This window comes from Fringilla coelebs, assembly GCF_963513975.1.
Source record: "Fringilla coelebs genome assembly, chromosome: 19".
Lineage (NCBI taxonomy): Eukaryota > Metazoa > Chordata > Aves > Passeriformes > Fringillidae > Fringilla > Fringilla coelebs.
The window spans coordinates 14,013,570-14,040,664 of NC_140045.1; the positions used below are offsets into that span (position 1 = coordinate 14,013,570).

Below are 27,095 nucleotides of genomic sequence, written 5' to 3' on the forward strand. Positions count from 1 at the left end.
ACGTCCCCCCTTTCCCTCCGCTGCTTTGCAAATACATTGTTGCAATTTCACAACTTTGTTAGCGTTTCATTTCCTGGTGTAAACTACGCTGGAAATTAAATGAGTGTTTTGTTTGTTGGGTTACCAGGATGATTCTTTTCCTTTGTGTTTTCTCTTTCACCGTGTGCCAGGAAGGAGCTGAAAATATCCTGTATGTCACCAAACCCACCCACGGGGATCCTTCCCTACCCTTCCAGTCTGTCTTTTCAGGAGAAAAACTGTCGCGTCTTCCTCCTTTTGAGTGTGTGTGATGTGGAGAAGGCACAAGGGGAAGTAAAGCCACTTGTCAGAATAATGAGCTGCTGACATCCAGGATGGATTTTTAATGGTTCAGCAGAAGAAACACAAACTGTCCCGGAAAGAGTTGCAGTTTGTGCTGTTCCTAAAATAGAAAAATGTGCATTTTAAGCTGATTTCTAATAATTGTCTTGCTTTTGAAAAATGTTAAACGCTATCAAAAAATATCAGTGCTGGGGTCTTAAAAAGAGGAAGTAGATTCGACATGGAGAAAGTTCATTGAAGAAAATGCTGTGGGTTTGATTTTGGGTTCCTGGTTTAACCTTTCGCATGTAGTTCCTTGAAGGGAGCACCAAAGCACTTTGAAGATAAAGAGATTAATTGGTGTTTAAGCCCCTCTGGATGCACGGATCCTTCTCTCCTGCTGTAAGTCCGGATTTTACCAAGTACTGGAATCTTCAGAGGGATCAGTCTTCAATCAAACTGAGGCTGAGTGTGAAAGTCGCGTTGCAGTTTCTCTCCTCAGGCTATCACAACTCTTGAGTCTTTCAGCCTCGGCTGTTGAGCTCAGGCTAAAGCCCGTGGGCACCAGGAATCCCAAAGGGGCAGAAGGTCGAGTCCCTCCCTCGGGGATCCAGGGCAGGGGCCCCCAGCCCAGCGTGGGGCTGGCAGGAGCTGGGAGCACTTTCCTTGTCTGCCACCCCCGATGGCTCCTCCTCGCCCCACAGACCCTCTGCCCTCCCCGGCCTCAGCGTCCTGGCAGGATCTCCCTCCCAGCACCAGCCCTAAACAGGAAGCAATTGTCTTTCCAACTTTTTTTTTCTTTACTAGCACTTTTGTCGAGACTAAAAATAGATTTCCTCTACTTTGTGTGTGTCCTGGGGCCGGAGTCCGTCAGAGGCAGCAGCCACCCTTTGCAAAGGAAAGAGACAACCGTGAGCAGGAGAAACTGCCCAGCTGATCTCACCTTCCCTTTCTGCACTTCCCTGCCTCCCAAAGGAGCCAGGGGCAGCTGAACTCAGTTTTTGTCAGCACCCTCACTGGCCTCGGGCTGCCCCGTGCTGCTCTCTGCCTGTGCTCCTGCCCCAGCCCCGGTGATCTTGGCTGCTCCCCTCGTCTGCAGACCCACTCCAGATGTTCTCAAGCAGAGCTGCCAGGCTTTTGGGCCCCAGGAGTCTGTCCCCAGCTGAGTGTGGGGCAGCAGAGGCACCCACAGCCCTTTCCTGAAAGGCTCCAGCTGTGGAGCACCCGGAGCCAAGTCCTGGCACCAGCGACAGCTTTGCCTTCACTTCACTTCCACCTCTGGTTTGAGTCATGTCAGAAATATCTGGGCTCTGTTTTACAGTGAGGGCACACCAGGATCAGTCTCCACTTTTCTCCAAGTTTGCTTTCAGAGCTCCCCAAACACTGATCTTTCCCACTGGCCAGCTCCTTTAGGGCTCTCTCCTAACTGCCAGCATTTATGTGGTGCTGCAATTACCCAGCTCCGTTTTCTCTTGCTGTCCTGGCCTCTTGATGCTCCTTTCCACAGCACTGCCAAAGAGTTTCTTTCCTCTATTTGAGCCATGACCAGAGGAATTTCAGCTTCAGCTCCTCTAATTTCTTTCACAAATACTTTCCACTTTCCTGCAGCAATTTCCCAGACGTTAGAGAATTCCCAGGTCCCTCTGGGGTTGTGTTCTCTCCACGCCAGTTTTCCATAAGTTGACAGAACTGATGTTACTTCTTCTGGCAGCTGATATCCCCCAACCCCCCCGACAGTTTGGTCAGGGCATCCTACGTGTGCTTCAGTGTGAGTCTTCTTCGTGCCCTGAGGGGAGCCTGCCCTGCCACAAAGCCCTGGCAGAGGGGTCTCCAGGGACGGGGTTTGGGTGCAGCTCCAGTGAACACCAGGCTCTCCTGCACAGGGAGGATTTGCTTTCCATGACAGAGCTGCTGCTGAGTGAAGCTGCTCCATTTAATCCCTGCAGGGCTGGCTTTGGGATTCGAGCAGCCTTTGATGTGCTGGGGAGATGAAACAACAGCCCTGCCTCCTCCTGCTGATGGCTGAGATGCCTTTGCTGCCGTGCCATTAAATGATTTCCTTTCAGAGATCATTTCTAAATCACAGCCCAGGCCCATCATCTGACTTCTGTACTGAGGGGATGGCTCCTTTCTCCATGAGAACGACGTGCCTGCTTTTATTGCTATTTATTGCTGGTTTATTGCTGTCTCTATCAGCCAAGTGCTGAGAAAGTTACTCTGTGGAAATTCCTTTGCATCTTACAGCCATATTCCCACCCGTCTGCATCATTCCATTTGCATCACTGCTCAGAGCTGGGTGTGTAAATTAATTGTTTACTGACTGGAGGAGAGACAATAAATTAATAAACCCAGGCCACTGTTGCCTTGCGTCAGTCCAAGATCCAGGTGAACACTCCAGGCAGGGCTAGCAAGAAACTTCTCAGAAAGGAGATTTTGCTGTTTAAGAGAACAAAAATCATTGAATGTCCTGGAAGGGTCTGATGAGTTTGGGTCAAAACCCATGTTAACAATGTATTGCATAACTAGTGCGGATTATTGTGCTCAAGGGAGAGAGAATTCCCCAAACAGCATCAGCAGTCAGAAAAAAAACCCGACCCTAAACTCATTGCTATTATGGAAAAAAAGGGAGAAAATTTTGGCAAAATGCTAAAGGAAAATTTGGGCAGTGTAGGATCACAGAAATGCTTGTGCTGGCTCAGACCAAAGTGCAGCCTCTGGTGCAGCCCCTGCCAGAGCCAACAGGAGATGCTGAGATAAAAGCAGCAGAAGGCAGCAGCAAGAACTCTGTGAGATTCTCCCGGCCCACTTTCCCAGCTTCCAGCAATCAGCATCCGAAGGACTTCCTGAGCCAACAGGGCTGTCCTTGGGTTTAATATCCCCCAACGGATTTGTTTCACATGCTCTTGTCCCAGTTCTCTTGGAGCTCGTGCAGCTCCCGCTCTGTCCCTCAGCAGGGATGCCCAGGGCAGCCGTGGCCCCTCTGGGGACCCTGCAGGGCACAGAAAAGGGGCCACACCTGGCACTGCTGGAGCCACAGGTGTAAAACTCAGCACCCTGGGCAGAGCTGCGGCTCGAAGCTGGTTTAGACCTGTGCCCTCTGTAGGTCTGCTCTGTGCTGGCAGGAGAGGAGCACGAAGCAGCAGCTCAGAAAGTACCTGAGGGTGTTCCCAGTCCCAGCTGGGGAGCTCAGGTGGTTTTTTGAGGGTTTTGAGGTCAGTGGGTAAGTGTTGGTTTCCCTGAAGTCAATGGGATTTTCTCCTGGCTCTATCAGTGCTGATACTGGCTTGGAGTGGAAAGCAAAAAGTTGGATGAAGTTGGTTTGGGGGCATGAATGCAGACAGGACTAAAGCATTTTATAAATTCTTCTTGAATTGGTAGAAAACAAATCGGGAAAAATAAGCCAACGCCTCCAAGATACATCAGACCCTTTGTTTTTGAAGTCTGCTAAAAATAAAGTCTCCCTTTATGTTTTTTTCTGGTTGAAATATTTTTTTCCAATACCCATTCCACCTGTGTAAATATATTTATATATTTACATATATATACATATATATATACATCTGCATGTGTGTTCTTTGAGGGAGCACTATAGATCTTCCACAAAGTGCAGTCAAACCATATCTTGCTCTCCTCCTTTTCCTGGTGGCACAGTCATTTGAGAACAGGATTTTCCCCACCTCGTTCTCTCCCCAGCCCCCAGGAGGGGTTTGCTGATGGCAGCACAGATTTCCAGATTTCGGCCCCTGCCCTTTGCATTTCAAACCCTCCTCGGGAATGGTCTTAATCACCAGGGCAGGGAACAGGAAGCGAGTCCCTAAAATTGTGATGAGAGAGCAAAATGTGGGGTTAAACGAGTTCATCCTCACAAAGACATACAGAGGAAATGTTGCCTTTTTGTGTAGTTTGAAACGCTTTGTCTTAAGAGGAGTTTCATTCACCTGGCCCGAGGAAAGGGAATGAGCAGAGGCCTGAAGTGCTGGGTCAGTGGATGTCCCAGCTAAATGAGCATTAGATCCCTTTCAGTACATCCCTGCCTGCTCAGATCAGCATCTGAGCCCCATAAAGTGATAGAAACCCCACTTTCCCTCCTGGATTCTCATCATAGTTCATTCTAGAATTTCAAGCTGAAGCATCACATTGAAAGTAGTCCCATGGAATAGATTTAAAGTGAGAAATCCACATTTTTAACCCAGAGTTTATACAACTCATCAATCTTCCCAGCATTCCCAGCACAGCCAGAGGTGAATCCTGGCTGTAGACAAAGCATTTTTCCAATTTATTGTGGTGCCTGCTCTGATTTTGGTGGGGTGGCATTGCCAGCCCTGCTCACCCTGAGCCTGAGCAGGGGCAGCTCTGAGTCCCGGGGAGCACCGGGAGCTCCTCCAGCCTGTCCTGCCTTGGGTGGCACCTTGTCCTTCCAGTAAAACCCCGAGGGCTCTGCTGGGACCATCCTCAGTGCCCCTCACTGCTCTGTGACCATCCTCAGTGCCCCTCACTGCTCTGTGACCATCCTCATTGCCCCTCACTGCTCTGACCATCCTCACTGCCCCTCACTGCTCTGTGACCATCCCCACTGCCCTGGCAACTCTGTGACCATCCTCAGTGCCCCTCACTGCTCTGACCATCCTCACTCCCTTGCCTCCTCTCCTCTCCTCCCTGGACAGGCTCCCTCCAGCGCCTCTGGCTGATGGAAGGCATGCAGAGGAGCTCTGCCCCAGCCCCAGAGCTCTGCCACAGCACTCACAGCAGCAGCTGGTGTTTGTCCAAAGCCCTGCTCGGTTTGAACAGCGCACCTTCCCAAAAGAAGTGTCCAAGGAGCAGGGGAGTGATGCGCTCTTCTCTCTGGGCTTTCTCCACCGTTTCCAACCCACGGCTCTCAGCTCTTTGTTACCCACAGACTGCTCTTTTCCCTGGTTTGACTTCCTGATATTTCTCCCCACGCCTAAGAAGCTGCTTTTGGCGCCTTTTTCAGAAGCAGAGCTGGGGTGGTTTGCTGTGCCACGCTCACGGAGGGGCTCGGGAGCTGTCTGTGACCCCCAGCCTCCCCGTGCATCCCGCTCTGCTCCAGGGAACAGCCTGGGTCTTCTGTCCAGGGACAGCAGCCGAGATCTCAGAGCCGCAAACCCAGGTCAGAGAATGGTCTCTACCAGAGCCTGGATGGCAGCCCTGGGGACAAGACCTTTCCAAGACCTTTCTCTCTCAGCCCCGAGCGCGGGGGCTCCTTCAGGCACCCGGCCAAGGACAGCCCCATCAGCCTCGTTAGCCGGGAATGTTCTGATGGTGGCGCAGATGTTCCAGCCCTCTGGATGGCACTGACAGGCGTCACAGGGTGCTCGGGGACGGTAGCAGCAGAGGAATTGGCGGGATTTTTTGGAGGGGAAGGGAAATTGCATCCTTTGGAATCTCGCTTCAGCCGCTCGGAGCTCCGCTCCCACTCGCTGGCGGATGCCTGTGCCGGGACCCCTTCCGTGAGTGCAGGAACACGCCTCTGCTTGCCAGGAGAGAGGAGCCAAGCACGCTTCCCCAGCTCCTTCTCCCAGGATTTACAGTCCCGGTGGCTGGATGCCGAACTCCCTCGTTTGTGCAACAATGCGGGACGAGTCTGGAGCTGGTGCAGGAGAGGGGAGCGATGGGGGTCGGTGTGAATGCTCAGGAGAGTGCAGGACTCCTGGCAGGATTCTCTGGGAGCTGGGGTGCGCTGTGTGTGTGTGGGGGGGGGGGTTGTCTGAACACATTGTCTGTGGTCGAGGAATGAGCGAGGGCAGCAGCGCAGCCACCCCTTCCCTCCCGAGCACCTGAGTCACAGAATCCCAGAATGGTTTGGGTTGGGAGGGACCTCAAAGCCCCTGGCACAGGGCCTGCCCACCCTCACAGGGAAGAATTTCTCCTCAGTATCCCACCGAACCTTGCCCTCTGGCAGTGGGAGCCATTCCCTGTGTCCTGTCCCTCCATCCCTTGTCCCCAGTCCCTGTCCAGCTCTCCTGGAGCCCCTTCAGGTACTGGAAGGGCTCTGAGCTCTCCCCAGAGCCTTCCCCAGGCAGAACAGCCCTAACTCTGAGTGTTCTTCAGAGCTGTGGAAAATTGCACCCTCTGTTTTGTGAAAAGTTGCTCAGTTCTACGTAATTTGGCTCTCGAGTGCTAAAAAAGGTCGACTCCAAGCGCCACAATCCCTTCAGCTCAGCCAGACGCTCATTCCCCAAATCCTGTACCACGGATCCCGTCCGGGGCTGCCCAAACCCCCTGGGCCGGGTTGAGGGGACCCCGACGTGCGGAGCTCTGTCCTCCCCGGGCACGGCGGTCCCGCTCGCACAGCCCGGGGCTGCCGCGCCCACGCTGCGGGACACCCGCACCCTCGGGGGCTGCTCGGAGAGCGGGGCACGGCCACCGCTCCCCGCCTTCCTCCACGGCTGCCTGGGCAGCGGGGGCTCAGGAGAACAGGCTGCTCGTCTCTCGTCCCCCCTCAAATCTCCTCGCTGTGGGGCGGGAGCGGCTCGGCGGCCGTGTCGGGGGAAGGCAAGGGCTCCGGGAGCGGTTCCCGGGGGGAGGCGCAGGGGCCGGGCGCTGCCCCGTTTATAGGAGGGCGGCGGGCGGCCGCTGAGCCCTCCCCGTGCCGCAGACGCAAACGGGGCGGTGGCCCCGGTTAAAGGGGAAACTTGACAGCGACGCCGCCCGCTCCGCTCCGCGCCCGCTCCGCCGCCGCCAGCGCGCTCCGCTCCGCCGCGATGTGAGTACGGAGCGCCCGTCCCGCCGGGGACCGGCCACATCGGGAACGGGGCTGGGGAGACCCGCCGGGGGTCCGCAGCCGACAGGGAGGGCAGCAGCACCCCCGCTCTAAGGGCTCTCCAAGGAGAGGGGTCAGGGCAGCCCCCTCCCCTCTTCACTGAGGGGGAGACGGGCTGGGGAAGGTCCCCCCCAGCTATGGAGAGGGTCCAGGAGAGGCTCTGCCGGGGGAGCCGAGGGGAGATGGGCTGAGGGCACCCCCGGAGAAGAGGGGCCGAGGCAGCCCAGGGGGCTGGAAGGGGCAAGGGCTGACTCCCCCTGCTCCCCACCCCCTGCCCTCTCCCCGGGGGTCGCCAGGGCAGATGAGCCCGGTAAAATTCCCCCCGGGGTGGGGCCCGGCAGAATCACCCACACTGCTCCCATGGGTGGGTGGGCAAGGCACCCCCGCCCCCCTTTCCCCGCGTAATGGGGCAGGGGCAGCCCTCGGGGACGATGAGCCGGGCCCGAGCCCTCCCGCCGGGCGGGACCGGGGAGCACGTTCCCTTGGGAGAGGGGGACCGGACCCCTCTCCCCGAGAGGGGCTGGGGGAGCCCCTTGGGGACCGCCCCCCTTTGAGGGTCCCCGGGGAGGGGACTGGGAGGAGCCCCCTCGGTGGGAGAGGGAGAGCAGGCTCGGGGGAAGGTCTCGGGGGGCCTCTGGCGGATATCGGGGAGCGGGCAAAGGGCTCGGACCCCTCTCCGTCGGCGGGGCCCGCGGAGAGAACCCGAGCGCCGGGCACAGCCCCAGCAGCATCCGCCGCGCCGGGAGGGGCAGAGCGGAGCGTTCCTGCTGCCCCCGGACAGACGCACGGACAGACAGACACACGCACTCAGCATCATCCCTGTCCCGCTGCAGCTCTGCCTCCACCACCGCCAAGATGCTGCTCCTGCTGCTGGGGATCATCGTGCTGCACGTCACCGTGCTGGTGCTGCTCTTCGTCTCCACCATCGTCAGTGTGAGTTGGGATTTCCCTGCTCCGGGCTAACACCGGGCACGGCCACGGCGTGGCAAGAGCAGGAGGGGTTTTTTGTTTATGGCTGGTTTTACAGCCTGGCTGTCAGCAGGAAGCCTTTACTGGCTGGTGCTGGTCTCGGTAACGATGGGATTTGGGAGTCTGGGAGCTTGTGCCGTCGGGGGAAGCTGGTGGGACGTTTGGCTGTGCTCTGTGGGGGTGCTCAGGGCATCCACGTTCGTACAGAGACACGAGCGCTGTTGGAAAGCATCTCCTCATTCTCCCCAGGCTGGTTCACATCGAGGAGCAGCCTCGGAGCACCCCAAATTCCCTCCTTCGGGGTGATGCTGCTTTCCCCTTTCGTAAAGGAGCTCCACCTGCTATCGAGCTCCAGGCACAGGAGCAGAACAGCCAGGCCGAGCAGAGCCCCTGGACGGGGCTGGCTGGGCACTGACTCCTCAGCACAGCAGTCCTGCTCCTCAGCTCTCCTCCTTTGGGCTGGGAATAAGGCACAGCCTCTTTTTCTAACCCAGCTCCAAGGCTGAATCTGTGTGAGCAGCAGCAGGAGCGAGGGCTGGATGCAGCCCCGAGGCTTCCCAGCACCGTCCCGGGGCTGCAGCCCAGTGAACACGTCAGCTGCTGAGGAGAGGCTGGAGCTGGCTTTGAGGCAGCTCCTCTGTGGAGCCCGCGGCTTCCAAGCTTGCTTCACCAGGGGCTTCTTTCCCGGTTTTTTTCCTTTTTTTCTCTTTTGGTTCTTTTTTTTTTTTTTTTCTTTTTTTTTTTTTTCTTTTTGTGGTAACAGTCACGGAAAACGTTACAAAAATCTTCCGAGCCGTTAGGAATCACGTGTAAGCATTCAAATATCCCGGCCAGGCAGCGGGCGAGGCCGGCCAGGGGAGGGAAGCGCGGCCCCGCGGGACTCGCTCCGTGCTCAAAGAGCATAAAGAGCTTCTGTTCCTGCGCCGCCGGGGCTGAAGCAGTTAAAAGCAAATACTGGGACTGACTTTCCAAACCCCTCTGGACGGAAAAGCGTGTACTGGGAGCGCCTGGCCGGGCAGGCACGCCGGGGCTGCGGCTGCTCGGTGTCGGGGCCTGGGGGGACGCGGTGGCGCTGGGGGGACACGGCCAGGGGTGGCGGGACCCGCTCACGGGCTGTGTCTGTCCCGCAGCAATGGCTGGTGAACGGCGAGCACGCGGCAGACCTGTGGCAGAACTGCACCACCGGCAGCCCCTTCCAGTGCCTGGCATCCTCCTCCAACGGTGAGTGCCCCCGGGATCGGGGCTGTGCCCCCGGGATCGGGGCTGTGCCCCCACGGATCGGGGCTGCTCCTTCCTGCCGCGTTTGTTCTCCCCCCGGCACCTATGGATTCACGAAGGATTTCCCATAGGGGTTGTTTGGGATTCCTCCTTGGATTTTCCTTTCCCCATCCCCTTGCCTGCTCTGCTCTGTCCCCTGCCAGAGGAGCACGGCTCTGCTGTGTCCCGGTGCGGGGACACGGGGCTGGCCCGGCAGCAGGGGATTGCTCCCCATCCCCTCCCAGTCCCTGAAGCTGCGATGGGGCCTAGGACGAGGACTGGACCCGCTGGCCATGGCTCTGCCCGGCTGCCCTCGGGCTGAGGGGCAGCTCCTGGCAGCAGCAGGGCAGGGTGACACGCTCAGCTGCACTGGCGGTGATGGCTCGAGCCCTTTTGGGGGGTCTCCTGTAATTAGCACGTTTTTCTTCTTGAATGCACAAACACAAGGTGTTCTTTCGTGTGGCAGGCCACTGGGCCCTGCCACCCTGCTGGAGGCTGTGGGGCTCTTTTTGGCACAGCTCCCTCTTGCTCTGCTTGTGAGGGGTTTGAAGGATGCACACGGGGCCCTGAGGACACCTGTCCCCTACCTGGAAATCTGTCCTGGTTTTGCGCTGGCACAGGCTGAGGTTTGGGCACAGCCCTGGCCCTGGGGTTTGCTGTGGGGGCCGAGCTGAGTGCCTGGGCCCTTCATCCCCTGCACCTGCACAGCCGGAGGCTGCACGGCCACCGCGGGACCCCGCTGGTGAACGCTGATGTCACACTGTGTGACATCACCCCTGAACTGTTTGCTGAGGTCAGCAGGGGAGGACAGTGTGCTGAGACACATGACAGGCAGTTCCCAGGGTCACCAGTGGCACCAGGAACACAAAATCCGTGTCAGAGAGTTGGGCGAGCCCGTGCCTCAGTTTCCCTGGAAGACAGAGCTAATGCCAGTGGTGCTGGGGCCAGCATTTGTTTTGTTAGCCTGGCTTTGGCTTTCCTGGGAGAACAGACTGCCCCAGTGCCAGCAGCCAGCCGTGAGTCCCAGCGCCGTCACTGGGACACGGGGCAGGAGGCAGCGATGCCATGTGGCCCTGGCGAGGGAGCACCGTCACACGGGGAGCATTCCGCACTCCCGGAGGGTCCCTCAGCGACGGGAGCTGTGGGAGGGTTTTCGGAGGTTCCCATCAGAATCCCCATCCTTTGCGAGCGCAGCACTCGCGTTCCCCCCGCGGGGAGGCGATGCCCTGCTGTGTCCCCAGGCTGTCCCCGCTGTCCCCGGCTCTGGCAGATTCTCTGGCAGCTCCCGGCCCCGCGCAGGTCTCTGCTGACGCCTGCTGGTGTCCGGGCCAGCCGGGAGCGGCTGGATCGCATCCCGGGCCCCTGGAGCCGGGGCCGCATCAGCAGCCGGCCGGGCTGGCGATTGCAGCGTCGGCAGCCCCGCTTCAGGGCCAGTCATGCGAGCTGCGAAAGTGCTGAGCCCCTGATTGTGCTGAAAGGCAGCGCCCGGCCCCAGGAGCCCCGGAGCCCAGCGCTCTAAAGCCTGCCCAGATCTTTGGCTTTGCACGCCCGCACCGCTCTTTCTGGATGTTTACAGGACGCTCTGTCGGGGCTGTCAGTGCTGAGAGCCCTGTCCCAGCTGTGCTTGGCTGGTTTCCGCACACCCGACGGTCCTGCCGGGCTGGGAGTGTCCTCTGCCCGTTCCCAGAGCCTCTGGAGCCTTTCCAGCGCTGATGTTTCATCATTAAAGGGACAATAGCCACGATGATCCTGTTGAAAATGCAGCTGAGCAGCTGAGCTGGGGTGACAGCCCTGATGCAGTGGCAGGTGGGGTGGAATGAGCCCGTCTGTAACGTCCCTTCCAACCCAAACCAGTCTGGGATTCCAGGATTACTGCCCCAGTGAGCTGCCCTGTGAGCAGGAGTGCAGTGTGCTCTCTGACAGCTCTCACCTACGCAAAGGCTCTGCCCTGGCATCAGGACAAGGGGGTTTTGCTTGGACAAAAGCTTGTGCCCCCCTAGGGTTTCACCCCGCAGCCAGGGTGTGGGAGCAGTGCTGCTGAGGACTTGCCTTCATCCTGGGGGACGCTGGATGCAGGGTCCAGAGCCCACCACTGCTGCAGGAACATAAAATCAAAGGATATTTCCTGGGCTTACGTAGGGCTCCTCAGGTCTGTGTGTAACAACCACAAAAATGCCACAGGGTCTCCTTTCCAGCAGGTCCTCCCTCCCCTGCCGCCGCTGCAGGAGCTCTTTGGAGCAGCAGTGAGGTCACAGGGCAAGGACACTGGCAGAGCCACCTCTGAGGCTGAGGCTTGTCTCCTGCCTCATCCTCACCCCTTTCCTAGGAATATGCTCCTTTTCAAAATCAACGATCCCATACAAATCCCACAAACCATCCTTGGTCACAGCTCTCAGAACAGAGGCTGTGAGCAGCCGGCTCCAGAGATCCATAAGAATTCATTTCCCTGTGCCTGGGATGGCGCTGAATGGTTGATCCTGGCGTGCCAAGGTGCTCTGGGGAGCAGCAAGGAATCCTCGTTGGGAATTCTGGCAGAACTTCCAGTCTTCACACAGGGGCAGGTTTTGCTCTGCCCATCACGGTGGCCTCTGCAGCGTGGTTATTTGTTCTTCTCTTTTCAGAAGGCAGTGGGACTCAGCGAATGGAATTTGGGAATTAGATGGTGCTGGGTCACCTGTGCTCATCATGGATGGGGATTTTCGGGGTGGCGATGCTGTGGTGCCCCCTTGGTCTCAGCTGACCCTCCCCTGTCCTGTCACACAGGGACCCTTTCTTTAGTGACCTTGGTGGGGATGCCCAACAAGAAGCAGAACTTTTAAATCCAGGTGCCAGCAGGATTTGCTCTGGTTTCGCCCTGGGCAGGCTCTGGGCTGTGCTCCTCGCCCCGCAGACCCTCCCGTGGGGATGGAGCAGTGCCAGGGCTGGGCACAGCGGTCCCCAGGTGAGCACTCTGCACTCTCAGCGGCCCAGGGCACGCGCTGGGGCTCGGTGGGGCTGAGCTCCCACCTGCCCAGTTCCTTGTGGCCCTTGGTGTTTAAGGGCTGAGCCCTCGGTGTGTAAGGGCTGAGCCCTCGGTGTGTGAGAGCTGAGCCCTCGGTGTGTGAGAGCTGAGCCCTCGGTGTGTCAGGGCTGAGCCCTCGGTGTGTGAGCGCTGAGCCCTTGGTGTGTGAGAGCTGATCCATCCCCACAGGAGCCCCAGGCACATTCCCACTCCTCTCCATGTACAACGCCTGCTTGTCGCTTTGATTTCTGCATCTGCTGTTAGATAATGCTTTTTTTTTTCTTCAAGAGGCCGAGAACTATGGAAAAAATGTAGCGATCTTTGCTCGGTTTGCGCTGTCAGCCATTCCTGGAGCGGCCTTATCTGAGGAATTCGGCCGAGCGCGGCCCGTGGGCCGGCAGGGCCGCGTGCCAGCCGGGCCCAGCCAGGGCTCTCCGGAGATTCCAGCCCAGAGCTCCAGGCTGCCATGCTTTCTCCCCCCAGAACGGCCTTCTCTTTGCTCAGCTGGATGTTCTGTGCAGGAAGGACGGTTTCTTTTCTGCTGCGTTCTCGCTGGTTGTGGCGGGCGTGCTGGAAGCGGCGAGGCCGGGGCCGTCCATGGGATCCCCACCCTCCTGCAGGGCCAGGAGACGTTTCTCCTTCTGTTGTGTTCTGCCAGCTTCTGTCAGGGCAGGCTGGGGTTTGGGGCTGTGTTAGAGGGAAAAGGAGCCCCTGCGCCTCGGGAAGTGCCCGATCACTGAGTGCCAGGGCCCCGTGGTGCCCGCGCTGCTTTGCTGACCTGCTGGCCACCAGCAAAGCCCAGGTGGTTGCCCAGAGCAGATCTTATTAACGTTGTTAATAATGGGTGACACCAGCTTAACTCGGGCAGGGCTGAACCCTCTTTGCCAGCCCTGGGGAATGAAACTCATCCTTGGTGTTCTGAAATCACCTGAGGGGCATTCACAGGATCCCAGATGGTTTGGGTTGGGAGAGACATCAAAGCCCATCCAGTGCCACCCCGGCCATGGCAGGGACACCTCCCACTGTCCCAGCCCCAGTGTCCAGCCTGGCCTTGGGCACTGCCAGGGATCCAGGGGCAGCCCCAGCTGCTCTGGGCACCCTGTGCCAGGGCCTGCCCACCCTCTGGGTAAAGAATTTACTCCTAAAATCTAAAAATCTCCTATTCCAAGAGAATATTTTATATTTCAGATTAGTTTGTCTCATAACTTTCTTGCCTTCAGTAGGAAAGGGATTTCCTCTGCTTAAAACCAATTTTTTATTGTTGCTTGTTCTTCTTAAGAAGAGCATCTGATAAGGAGAGGTTGGGAGCTGGTGCTGGCTTTTTCTCAGCTGCCCCAGATGTCTTTGTCTCCCATTTTTTCTGCGAGAGGAGGGCTCAGACTGCCTTCCCTGCCGTGTTTGTGCTGTGGCCCACAGAGGAATGGGAGGAAGAGGGCAGCATGTGGCCAAAGGATGGCTGCCAAGCCAGGAGAAAGGCTGGGGGCATCCCCTGCAGACCGTGGTGCTGGAAAACCCTTCAACCTGCATGTTCTGGCCTTGGTGAACCCCCTGGATGTCCCTGTGGGCTCAGGCTGAGTGACCCTGCCGCAGGCCTGCGGGCCAAGGCGGCACTGCTGCCGCTCCTGCTGCTGGACTGGCCGTCCTGGAGCGGTCCTGGAGCCGTGGGAGGACCTGGGCACGGAGCGATGGATCTGCCACCTCAGCACAGGCCAGCAGGAGGTCAGAGCCACCACCACCAGGGACAGCAGCCGCCTTGGGCTTTGTGGAGCTGCTGGAGGGAGCTTTTCGTGGTGCCTCAGCTGCATCAGGAGCGCCTCTGCAGGATGTGAGCTCCCGTGGGATGTGGCAGCTCTGGAGAGCTGCGATCTCCTGCCGTCATGGACTTCTGGGATGGAGCTTCAAGGAGAAGGAAAGAGAGGAGAGCCAAGAGGAAAAGAGGAGGAGAGGAGAAGATGGAGGTTTGAGGGGTTCATCTCCATCTGAAGGAGCTCAGGAGAGGAGCAGGAGGCCTTGGAGGACTCGGAGCTCTGTGTTCAGTCTCTGCTTCCCTGCAGCCCCAGGACTCCCCTCCTGCTCATCCCCCACCACCCTGGGAGCTCCTTAGAGCCACCTTTGCTGCTGGGATTTCCAGGAACCCCGGATCCAGCACATGTGGTGGCTCCCAGGCCATGGAGATGGGAGGATTGGGAAGGAGCAGCAGGAATGTCTGGCTGGGCCACCGCAGGAGGAGGCTGCGCTGGAGCTGCACTGGAGCTGGGCTGGCCCTGGAGCTTCCCTGGGACAGCACAGTGCCTCGGCTGGACAGAGGGGAGGAGGGGTCCCAGAAGGGCAGGGGAGAGGTCCCCAGCAGCACAGGAGAGCTGGCCCTGCAGCCCTGGCCTGAGGAGCAGGGCAGTGCAGGGCAGCCCAGAGCGCTGCAGCTGAGCTGGTGCTTCTGCATCTCCTGTTCCCCCTCTTCCAAGCCTCTTGGGGGTGTTTAAATATCAAAACCACTGCAAGTCCCAGCCTTTGGCTGCAACCTGGCCGCTTCAGAGGGGAGGATGTGAGCTGGGCTCAAGATCTTGCTTCCGTGACACCTGAGAGTGGGCTCTGGAAAAACTCTGCTCAGAAAACCTGGCTTTTCCCGGCAGCCTGGGCTGGTGCCTTTGTACCTGTGCGTTCCTGACCCTGCTGAGATTCAACTTGCAGCATGGAAGCAGCAGTTTTTACACCTGGGGGCATGAATTTCCTTCCCTCCAGCTTTGGCTGTGTTGTGTGCTAGAGTTACCTCCTTAATGGATGTTTTCTTCCCCAGAAGTGGTTGCTTTTTAAATGCACTTGGCAAAGGGAAAACTCCACCTGCAGAACGTTCCCATCAGCTGCAGATCCCAGCACGGAAGGGTTTTTAATGCCCAGCACTCATTTAGGGAGCTCTTACAGCAGTGGATAAGCTCAGCTCTAATAAGTGTCTTCAGCGTGCACTTTGTTTTTCCTCCTCGGCTGGGCCAAAGAGGGCGTGGGGGGTGTGAATTAAACCCTGGGGAGGCAATGCCTGTCCTTCAAGGCCTCTGCTCCTGGCCAAGGGCACGTTTTCCCCTGCCCTGTCAGTCCTGTCAGGGCATAAAACCTCCCTGCAAGCCGGGCTGGGGCTCTGCTGCCAGGTGCTGGGCTGGCTGCTGTCTCTCTGGGAGATTCAGCTGTGATTCCTGCTCTAGTCTCCAATTCCTGCTCTGGGTTTCTCTCTTTCCTACTGGATTTTAGGGCAGTGAAACACAGTCTTTATCTTCCCAGGGGAAGTCTTCTCCCTGCTGTTGTAAGCCGTGCTGTGAGCACATCAGGGCCTGCAGAACCTCAAGGGAAATTCGAATTTGCTTTGTAAGAATTCCTTGCCTCGTGTCTGGCTGCCTGACAGGGCTGTACCCCGCTCCCCCGGCGCTGCTCCGGAAGGCGTGCAGGGTGCTATCTGTCCTTTCCACGCCGCTTCCTTTCCTCCTTCCTCCTGAAGAACAAAGATATAAACACAGAGCTGAAGAGATGCAGGGGAAAAAATGGGATAGCCAGCTCGCTGCCCAGGGGAAACCACAAATAACAGCCGGGGAGTAAACAGTGCTGACGGCCCAGCTGCAGCTCTGGGAAACTTGCTGCGTTTGAGATCCCGAGGGCTGGGCACGGCACCGGCAGCAAGGGGTTAAAGGCACGTGGGGCTGAGCCCGTAGAAACCCCACCTGCAGTTATAGCGGTGATTTTAAATACATTAAAGGCAATTAGCTGTCCTGATCCAGCTGGAGTCTGCTGGGTCTCAGTCCTGGGCTGGGATCCTGCCCTTTGTTTTCACAGAGGAGGCCAGCAAAAGTCAGCAAAGGGCTGGATGTGAGCTCAGAGCTCTGGCTGTGGGATCATCTCCTGATTTCCCTGCTCCCAGGCTGGCTGCCCAAACCCTCTGGCCACGGTGGGCTCCCCCCTCACGCTGCTTTTCTGTGCCTCTGACATGGCTCTTTATTACAATGGGATTTTGCAAAGCCTCTATAAATCATTTGCGTTCAGAACCAAAAACCGGGCAGGGGAGGCGGATGCAATTAAAGGGCAGCTCAGCTCAGCTCAGCTTTCCGTCTAGACAGCCCTCTCCTAAAATAACCAGCAGTGGGAGCATCCACCTCGAGCAGAAAGGCTCCTCTCGGGCCGGATCCCGTGGCCTTTGCATCACAAAGGACTCTGCTTTCTGGTCCCGGAGGGAGCTGCAGGGCTCGGCTCCGGCTCAGCCGGTGCCCGGAGCTGGGAAGGGGTGAGAGGAGAGCTGGGATGGGAGCCCTGTCTGTGCTGAGGAACGGAGGGAGGTGCAGTTCAGCGCTGCACATCCTCCAGCCGCTTGGAGGTCTGATCTGAGCAAGGATTTCGGATGATTTTGGTGGTGCTGGAGCTACCTCATCCCGTTCCCACTGGTGGAGGACAGCCAGAGCTGAGGGGGCAGGTGGGGCTGAGGCAGGGGGGGCTTCCCTGCCCAGCTACCTGAGATAGGAAATCCAGTGGACATTGTGTGTGCACATTGCAGCGAAATCCAGCCGGGGATTTCCTGGAAGCAGCAGCTGGTGCACAGGATCCCGGTGCACTGGAGTGAGGGAAGGGCAGCAGCTGGAAACGGGGAGTGCCGGGGGAAGGACCAGGCTGGCTGTGAGGAGCAGGGGCTGCTCTGGGTGGTTCCAGAGCTTTGGGAGCAGGGGCTGCGTCTGCTCCACTGCCTGAGCATCCAGAGACAAGAGGCAGAGAGCAGGGGTAGAAATCGTGCCCCAAAGTCAGACACAGACGTGGCTGAGTGGCACGGGACGTTCCTGCAGCCCTGGGTTTGCTGGAAGTGCCATGGGTCACCACTGCCACCCCCGCTGAAGGCTGTGCCTCACCCTCGGGTCCAAACCCCGCTCTGCCCTCCCCGAGGTGCCTCACAGGGATTTGGGGGGGACCCGTGGTCACTTCTGGGGCAGACCTTGCCCTGGACAGTCCCGGTGGCCCCGTTTGCTGCTCTGAAGTTGGAGGTGGCTCAGCTGAGGGACAGCTTTGTTTGGAAGTTTTTCCACTTCAGCCGTTTGCTGCAGGGAGCCGATTCTGCAGGCAGGGAACTGAAATTGGTGGAAGTAAAAGTGTGACAGAGACATGGGGCTGAGTCTGAGGCTCCAATGCTGCCTAATCCTATCTGAGGATCCAGCCCCAAGCAGGATTTTTCTGCCTTTTGCTGGGTGGTTTGTGCCTCAGTTTACCTGCACTGAGTCCTGCATTTTGATTTCAAACCTTACAAGGGAAGGGGAAGGTGGAGGTTTCTGTGAGCACTGCCTCTTTCTTCAAGCTGCAGCAGCTCACAGCATGGAGCTGCATTTTGCTTGTTTATTTATTTTTTTTTTTACGTAGGGTTTACACACCCACTAAGCCTGGAAATAGCTGAGCAGTGACTCACACGGGCTGGTTTAACTGGTCTGCTCTGGGACACAGCTGTGTTTGGCAGCTGGGGAGGACTTCCTAAAGGTCCAGCTCCACAGGGGCAGAGGGTGTTTTCCTTCCCGTGTGTTTACTTGCCCTCGGAGCTCTGCCAGCGCGGTGTCCCAGAGCTCAGTGCCCGTGGCTCTGGAGTTTGCAGCAAGCTGAACAGAGCTCAGTGCCCGTGGCTCTGGAGTTTGCAGCAAGCTGAACAGAGCTCAGTGCCCACGGCTCTGGAGTTTGCAGCACAGCCAGGGCTGGGCATTGAGCTGGGGAAGAGAGAGGCTCTGTCTGCAAGTCAGGGTTTTGTCTCTGCTCTGTTTTGTGGCAAACACTCCCGAGGCAGTGCCAGGCCTGTGATCCGTGGTATTCCAGCAGCTGATCCATGGCATCCCCATGGCACCCGAAATCCCGGAGCAGCGTGCCCATGCTGGGGGTCTCAGCAGCCAGGACAGCGCCAGGCACAGCCCCCAGCTGCTCCCAAACCTGCGGGAGCCAGGGTGGGCTGGTGGCACGGCCCTGGGCACAGCAGGGGCTCCATGTACCCACGCTGAGGTGTCTGTGTGTCTGTCTGTCCCCAGAATGGCTGCAGTCTGTCCAAGCCATGATGATCCTCTCCGTCATCTTCAGCGTGCTGGCGCTGTTCCTCTTCTTCTGCCAGCTCTTCACACTCACCAAGGGCGGCCGCTTCTACATCACCGGAGTCTTCCAGATCCTGGCAGGTGAGCGGGGCCAGGGTGGCACTGCCACGGGCACCTGGTGCCACTGCGGCCAGGCTGCGGGCACCGAGGGGCCTGGAGGGGGGAACAGCTCCTGGGGCACCTCAGGGATGGGCTGGGAAGGGAAGGGAAGGGAAGGGAAGGGAAGGGAAGGGAAGGGAAGGGAAGGGAAGGGAAGGGAAGGGAAGGGAAGGGAAGGGAAGGGAAGGGAATGAACAATTCAGGGGTGTTGAGGGTGGGATCCAGCTCTTGGGCCCTTGTGCATCCAGGCTCTTCTGCCCTTGCACAGGGAAGGTGCAAGAGGGTTTCTGCCCCAACTAGGGAGGGACAGGGTGCCAGAGGCACTGGGGCAGAGCTGGGGGCAGAAGGTCACAGGGATGCTGGAAGGAGAGCTCTGTCTGTTCCCCAGGGTGGGATATTGGGTGTCCAGGGTGGCTGTGTGGGCTCTGGGACCCTTCACCAGGCTGGGTGAGGCTTCCACAGCTGCTGGTAGGGTGGGGAAAGTTGTGACAATCCTGTTTTGGCAAAAGAGGGCTCGTGATTATTTATAAACTTGCCATGAGGGGGCCTGGTGCTTTCCCCATGAGCACAGAGCCCTGGAGCTGTAGGGTGAGCTCTGACTTGGACTGTCAGCTGCTATTTTTAACTCTTTGAGAACTCAGTGCTGGAAAGGAGCCACAGCTCATGTCCCAGACTGCAGTTCCCCAAGTACTGATGCTGTAAAGCCACTGGCCCTGTTTATGTTTCCACGTATCTGTTTATTTTTCCACGTATGAAACCAGTGGACAGGATTTTCAAGAGTTCAGGCTAAAAACTCTAACTGTGTTTCGAGGTCCTGGCTGCATTAGGACAGAGCATCTGGGGAGGAGATTGATTCTTTCCTAGAGCTTTAGATGTTGAACTAGAAGCCACCCAAGGTCCTGATATTTTATCAGTGGAAAAACTAATTCACTGAGTTTAGACTTTAAATTTTCTGGGCATCCTCTAAGTAACTGGCCTTCCCAAACCCTGGTGAAATACAGACCTAAGCTTTATTGGCATGAATTCCATGATGAGAGGATCTGCTTGGCCACAGTGCTGTTGGAGTTCAGATCAGTTCACCATCTCTGTAAAAGAGATGTATGGAAACCCCATAGAGCCAAGGAGGGGAAATGGGCATTAATAATGCAATTGCCTGCAATTACCTCTGTTGGAACTTCTCTAAGAGACCTGGGAGCAGGCAGCTTCTCTCTGCTGAGTGACTGCTGGTGAGCCCTCACTGTCAGAGGAGGAGAGCAGGGGGTTGCAGCCCTCCTGTCCTGCTGTGCTGGGTGTCCCCAGGGGATGCAGGGTTGGACCTACAGTCTCTTTGGGCTGTGGGTAATGCCAAGCCCAGCCAGTGTGAAGGACAGAAAACGTGTGTCCTCCCATCTGGATTCCCTGTGGCCAGGGCAGCTGTAGGCAGAGCTCTGGACCAGGTGCACCATGCAGAGTGGGCACTGCTGGCTGTCCTTGCTCTGCTCCCTGGCCAGGGCTGGGGGGGAGGCTCAGGTCAGTTTTGATCTTTGTGGCCCTCAATGTCAGCGTTGTTGGTAGGGAACAGGACAAGGCTGTGCCAGCACTGCCAGGAGGTGGGGACAGCTTTGGTCACAGGAGCTGAGCCTGTCCTGGTCTCCTTGCTGCTGTGGGAGCCAGGGCAGGAGCACTGGGCTCGGCTGGGTGGCAGAGCTGGGCAGAGCTGCCCTGAGAGCCAGGGAGGAGGGCAGGGGCTGGTACCCACTGCAGGGACACCAGTGAGGGGAGGGCAGGAACAGAAGGGTGAGGCCACTTTGGTCTGTGGTGCAGCAGCCAGGCAGGATCATCCCCAGCACCTTCACAGAGCTTGGAATCACCCTCAGAGCCTGGCTGGATTTGTCCTGATGGGATCAAGGGCATCAAAAGGCGCTCAAAGGCTCCCCTCCATCCTTGGTGGGTCCAGCATATCCATGGGTAGCTCCTTGTAGCTCAGCATGGCAGAGATGTGGGTTTGGGCCTCTCGGGGTCTGACCCAACTCCTGCACCCTTCTCATCATCCCTGTTATCTCTTCCCTCCCACCCCTCTCACCCCAGAGCTGCTGCCCCGTGGGCTGCAGAGGGGGGCTCAGCCTGCAGGGCTGTGCCTGCCCTCATCCCACAGCTGTTTGCAAACACCTGGCCTGGAGAGCTGCCCTGGTTCCTCTGCAGGGCTGGGGCTGCTCCGGCAGGAGCAAGCCCTGGGAACAAATGTCAGGAAGCGTTTGCCCTCCTGACTGCCAGAGCAGCCTGCTCCCGAAGCCAGGCTCTGCAGGGATGGTGGGTGCATTATTGTTGGCAGCTGGCTGCAGCTGGGCCTCCCTGCCCAGCTGTTCTCAGCCCAGAGCAGGGCAGGTGCCCCAGCAGGGCAGTGGCAGCCGTGGCCAGGCTCCTGCTGCGGACAATCGCCGCTGTATGCGGCCTCTGGAGGTGACTGGGTGGCCACACGCCCGTCCCCTGTCCCCAGACAATGGCTGCGCTCTCTGTGCCTGGGCCGGGCAGTGGGAGTTGGCTCCTGTGCTTGGAGGATGGAAACTGCTCCTTAATGAAGTGAATTCCCACTTGTGCACTTTCCCTGAACAAAAGGAGCAGTGTCGAGTGGAACTACAGCTCAAATATCACCGTGCTGAAATGTAGGTGGTCCTGAGGGCCGGGCAGGGGATTTGGAACTCGGCTCCAACAACAGCCCCACGGCTGGATAATAGAACTACTGGGATGGACTCAAAGAGCTTGTTTGGGCCAGGAATAGAGGTGGCTTTGTGTGAGCTCCGGGCAGTGCCCACCCCTGATGGGGGGGTTTGCAGCAACACTTAAAGGCTGCCCACTGGGGCTGGGCACCCCAGGGACCCCCACGGCCCTGGCTGGGCACGGGGGCCATGAGGGATGAGCTGTGGGTATGGAAGGCTTTGCAGGGAGCTGGGGTTTCAAGGAACAGGGTTTGTGGGGAACAGGGTTTGTGGGGAACAGGGTTTGTGGAGACCAGGGTTTTCAGGGACCAGGGTTTTCAGGGACCAGGTTTTGTGGAGACCAGGGTTTTCAAGAAGCAAGGTTTGTGGGGACCAGAGTATTCAAGGAGCAGGATTTTCAGGGACCAGGGTTTTCAGGGGACAGGGTTTGCTGGGAATGGGGTTTGCAGTTGAGCTTCTGGTGCAGCTGTGAAGGATGGGGGATCACAGCCAGAGCATTCTGAGGCCCAGCTGGGTTTGTGGTTTTTATCACCTAGAGAGGTGACACAGAAACCTTACTTTGAAAGCCCAGCCCTGTGTCTGCCCTCCTGCAGCACTGCAGGGAGGTGGCTCAGGCCAGGGCTTTACACAGGGCACCAGGGGAGCAGGGTTGGTGTGCAGCAGCATCCCTGGTCTGCCTGAGGGATGGGTTAGCCCAGGTGATGCTCCAGAGCCTCTGGCTTTGCTTGCTGAGCATGGCAGAGACATCCCTGCTCACCTCCAGCCAGATCAGGCCCCCAGCATCCCCTCCCCAAACCTCCCAGGGGACAGGAGCCAAGGGGGCAGAGCAGAGCCAGCTCCCGGGCGGTGCTGGCTGGGGCTCCCAGCAGGGACCGGCCCGTGCCGTCACTGAGTGTCCCCGTGCTGCCCCGCAGGGCTGTGCGTGATGAGCGGCGCTGCCATCTACACAGTGAGGCACACGGACTGGTACCAAGCCTCGGAAAGCAGCTCCTACGGCTTCGCCTACATCCTGGCGTGGCTGGCCTTCCCCCTGGCCCTGGCCAGCGGCATCGTCTACGTGATCCTGCGGAAGCGCGAGTGACGCCGCGGGACGTGGCCGCCTGACGGGGGCAGCCGCCACCTCCTCACCGGGGACGGGGGAGAATAGACGAGAAAACGGAAAAGAAAATTAACCAAAAAACCAAAAAAAGAAAAGGAATCGACCCTCCCACCCAAACCAAACCCAACCGACCCCCAGAGGAAACACTCAAAGGGTTCCTTGTTAATTGAAGATGTATATAGTATCTATGGTTTAAAAAACCTATTTATAACACTTTTTACATATATGTACATAGTCTTGTTTGCTTCTGTTGACCATGTGCTGTTTTAAAGCCTAAAGCAAGTGCCTAAGGAACTCTCACTCCTAACAGTGTAACAAGAGCGCAGTGATCTTTCTCTCATGCAAAATCCTCTTTGAGCTGACCTCTCCTGCCCTGTCCCAGCCCGTCAGAGCCCCCAGCTCTGGTTTTAGGCTGGCGTGGATCAGCCACGCCTGGTTCTGCAGCCCGAGGGCTGGGCCCTGCTCCTGCCACATGCTGTGATCCACAGGGCACGTCCAGATCTGACGGGAGACGCTTCCAAAAGGTTTGAAGGATTTCGGAGCAAAGGCTTTGATTGCCCCAAGTGCCTAAATGACTTATGTGCCTAAGTCCCACTGCCTTGCCGCCACACCCGCTGGGAATTTGGGCTTTTAAATCACTTAGGCCGAGCCACAGCCCAGCCCGGGCCATCCTCCCTCCCAGCCTGGAACGTGCTCTGCCCTTGCCCTGGAGCTGAAGTGCCCTGAGAAGGCAGCCAGCCCAGTCTGTCCCTGAAATCCAATACCAGATGTATGAAATGGTGCTATCTATTTACCATTCCTTGCCCTGCTACGCCATTTAACCTTAGTCACTGGAAATTCAGTTAACGACCTTGAGGTAAACAACCGAGCTAGAAATGAGAAATAATTCTGTGTAATATAAATGAGCTATAACTGCTTTTGTACTTAGATTTGCTCTTACTATTATTTTTAATAAAGCATTTATAACCAAGATTCCTTTTTCCCCCTCCGTGGTGCAGAGGAACAGAAGCAGCTCTGGCTGGAGCCCGTGGGGCTCCGGCAGCGGAGCGAGATGTGAGTCCTCTGTCTGTCAGCAACGAGTCTGGCCATGAATGGAACAGGCACCAGCACAGACCCCGGGCTGCCTCTGAGGACTCCAGACACTGTTGCTTTTTTTTTTTTTTTTTTGTTAATCTTGGGGTTTTTGGGGTTCTACTATTTTTTTTTTTGCTTGGCTTTTCTGATTTTATACCGACTGTGTGGACTAAGAAGCAATGAAATAAAAGTCAGAATAACTCAGGTGCTTCTGCTTGTTGGGGTTTTGGGGGCTTAGAGCTGGGCTCTGCTCCACCAGCCTGCTTGCACAGCCATCCCATGGCATCATGGAATCACAGAGTGATTTGTGTCGGAAGGGACCTTGAATCCCATCCTGTTTCCCTGGCTCTCCAGCGGGGCTGCAAACACTCAGCTCAGCTCGGTGGGGATGGGAGCTGCTGGGTGAACCCTGCTCCATGGTGCTTCGGCACCTCCTTTGCACATTTCCCCCGTTATCCCCCGTAATTCCTCCATTACTCCCCCGTAATTACCCCCGTTATCCCCCGTTATTTCCTGTTTTTTCCCCTCGTTATCCCCCCGTTATTTCCACATTACCCCTCCGTAATTCCCCCGATATTTCCCCCATTATACCCCCGTTATCCCCCCATTATTACCCCCGTTATTTCCCCTGTTATTCCCCCCCGTCATTCCCCCGTTATCCCCCGTAATTCCTCCATTACTCCCCCGTAATTACCCCCGTTATTTCCCCGTTATCCCCCACCGTTATTCCCCGTTATTTCCCAGCCCGTTCCCGTCGGTCCCGGCCGAGCGCGGAGCGCGGGCGCCCTCCGGTGGCTGCAGGCGGAGCGGCGGCCGCGGGACCCCCCGAGCCCCGCCGGGATGGGGACAAACACGGCCGGACCGGGGACACACGGCCGGGCTGGGGACACACACGGCCGGGATGGGGACACACACGGTCGGGATGGGGACACGGCCGGGCTCCAGGGGCAGCCACAGCTCTCTGGGCACCCTGTGCCAGGGCCTCCCCACCCTCCCAGGGAACAATTCCTAATTCCCAATATCCCATCCGTCCCTGCCCTCTGTCAGTGGGAGCCATTCCCTGTGACTGTCCTTCCATGCTTTGTCCCCAGTCCCTCCCCAGCTCTCCTGGAGCCCCTTTAGGCTCTGGCAGGGGCTCTGAGCTCTCCCTCTCTCTTCCCCTCTCCAGGTGAGCCCCCCAGCTGTCCCAGCCTGGCCCCCAGGCTGCTGTCCCTGTGCTCGGTCGGTGGGAGACGAGCTGCAGCTCCCAGGCCGTGTTTAGCAGCATGCAGAGCTGGCTTCCCTCCAAAGGCGTCACTTTCTGCCCAGGGGGAATGGCCGCGTGAAACTGTTAAAGAGTAAAAGTTTGTAACAAAACCACAAGATGCTCCGGAGGTCTTTATTGCAGTCTGCTGCTTGGGTGTGTCTGCCACCAGCTTTAGGTCGGGCTGGGCTTTGTTTCACCGAGCCTTGAAGACCTCCCGGTGTGGAGAGTCCCCAGCAGCCCCCTGGAGGGAAAAAGCCTTTCCTAAACATCCCCGACCTCACCTGCCCTCATTGCCTGCGCTGGGCACAGCCCCCGCCCGGGAATCCCTCTGCACAAGGATGGGCACCCAGCCCGCGCTGGGCTCATCCCCTGCCCTCCCCGCGGCTGGAGCAGCTCCCGGGGTGGCAGCGGGGTTAGGGCAGGACCAGCCTTCCTGCCCGATCAGCTGTGAGCACTCCCAGAGCTAAATGAGCCGAATTTCAGCGCTCCCTGGGGCTACAGCCCAATTAAAATCCAAACAGCCCATAAAGCAGCGAGCTGAACTCAACAGCAGCAGCGCGGCACGAAACGGCAGAGGGGTGGAAAAAATATTAGGGAAGTTTCTTTAATGTGTGTTGTGTCATAAAAGCAATTGTTTAAATGGCTTTTGCGGCGTTCTCAGCAGTAAATACTCCTGGAAAATGCGCTGAGCCAGTCTCATCTCCCTCTTTCATTTACTGCCTTGTAAATTGAAAAATTACGGTGGGAATTGAAGCCGCGGGTGCCCGAGCACGGCTGCGGCTGCAGCCGCGCTCCGGCCGGGCGGGGGCGGCCCCGGCCCGCGCACCGGGAGCGCTGCGGGAGCGCGGGGCAGCGGCGGGGCCGGGCCGGGCCGAGCCGAGCCGAGCGGGACCGAGCCCTGCCCCGAGGGACCCGGGAAATGGGATACGGGACCCTGGACATGGGGCAGGACACGGCTCGGCCCCAGCGCGGGCTGCAGCAGCCGAGGGGCTCCTGGGCGAAGGGGCTCCCTCTGCCTGCTCAGGTGAGACCCCAGCGGCAGAGCTGCTCCAGCTCTGGGGTCCATCCTCTGCTCCCCCCACAGATCCGTGCTGAGCTCTGGGGTCCGTCCTCTGCTCCCACCCCACAGATACGGGCTGAGCTCTGGGGTCCATTCTCTGCTCCCACCCCACAGATCGGGGCTGAGCTCTGGGATCCATCCTCTGCTCCCCTCACAGATCCGGGCTGAGCTCTGGGATCCATCCTCTGTTCCCACCCCACAGATCCTGGCTGAGCTCTGGGGTCCATCCTCTGCTCCCCCCACAGATCCGGGCTGAGCTCTGGGGTCCATCCTCTGCTCCCACCCCACAGATCCAGGCTGAGCTCTGGGATCCATCCTCTGCTCCCACCCCACAGATCCGGGCTGAGCTCTGGGGTCCATCCTCTGCTCCCCCCACAGATCCGGGCTGAGCTCTGGGGTCCATCCTCTGCTCCCCCCCCCGGATCCGGGCTGAGCTCTGGGGTCCATCCTCTGCTCCCCCCCCCGGATCCGGGCTGAGCTCTGGGGTCCATCCTCTGCTCCCACCCCAGGGATCCGGGCTGAGCTCTGGGGTCCATCCTCTGCTCCCCCCACGGATCCGGGCTGAGCTCTGGGGTCCGTCCTCTGCTCCCACCCCACAGATCCGGGCTGAGCTCTGGGGTCCGTCCTCTGCTCCCACCCCACAGATCCGGGCTGAGCTCTGGGGTCCATCCTCTGCTCCCCCCCCCACAGATCCGGGCTGAGCTCTGGGGTCCATCCTCTGCTCCCACCCCACAGATCCGGGCTGAGCTCTGGGGTCCATCCTCTGCTCCCCCCCCCGGATCCGGGCTGAGCTCTGGGGTCCATCCTCTGCTCCCCCCACGGATCCGGGCTGAGCTCTGGGGTCCATCCTCTGCTCCCCCCCCCGGATCCGGGCTGAGCTCTGGGGTCCATCCTCTGCTCCCACCCCACAGATCCGGGCTGAGCTCTGGGGTCCATCCTCTGCTCCCCCCACAGATCCGGGCTGAGCTCTGGGGTCCGTCCTCTGCTCCCACCCCACAGATCCGGGCTGAGCTCTGGGGTCCATCCTCTGTTCCCCCCACAGATCCAGGCTGAGCTCTGGGGTCCATCCTCTGCTCCCACCCCACCGCCGAGGCTGTTCCTGCCTCTCCAGCCTCCCTAAGCTCCCAGCATTAACAAGGCACTTCCCCCAGGCTGATGAAAGGATAAAAGCTCCGTGTTGTCCCTGGTTTATTTGCTTCCTGGGGGATAATTCAATACATTTAGCTTTCCCCAAGGGTGAGCTTTCCTGGGGGAATCTTTGGCTGGCACTTTGCAGGATGGTTTTATTGCTCCTCTGCAGGCACTGGGTGGGGAGAGGCTTTATTTTAAAGTCCTTTAACTGCTTCATTACAGTCTTTGTCGGTCCTGTCTCCTTTCATATCCACTTTTTCAGCTTTCATTTCCCAGGGCTCCCTCTTATCTGCCTTTGG

General features: G+C 58.3%; 1 protein-coding gene across 1 annotated transcript; it reads left to right on the forward strand.

The window, feature by feature from the left end:
• Nucleotides 1-6,912: 6,912 nt before the first annotated feature.
• On the forward strand, nucleotides 6,913-23,681 carry PMP22 (peripheral myelin protein 22). Its single transcript, XM_084218261.1, has 5 exons — nucleotides 6,913-7,024; nucleotides 7,915-8,014; nucleotides 9,181-9,271; nucleotides 18,332-18,472; nucleotides 22,101-23,681. The coding sequence occupies exons 2-5, from the start codon at nucleotides 7,937-7,939 to the stop codon at nucleotides 22,265-22,267; spliced, it is 477 nt and encodes a 158-aa protein (XP_084074387.1). The 5' UTR covers nucleotides 6,913-7,024; nucleotides 7,915-7,936; the 3' UTR covers nucleotides 22,268-23,681.
• The last annotated feature ends 3,414 nt before the right edge of the window (nucleotides 23,682-27,095 follow it).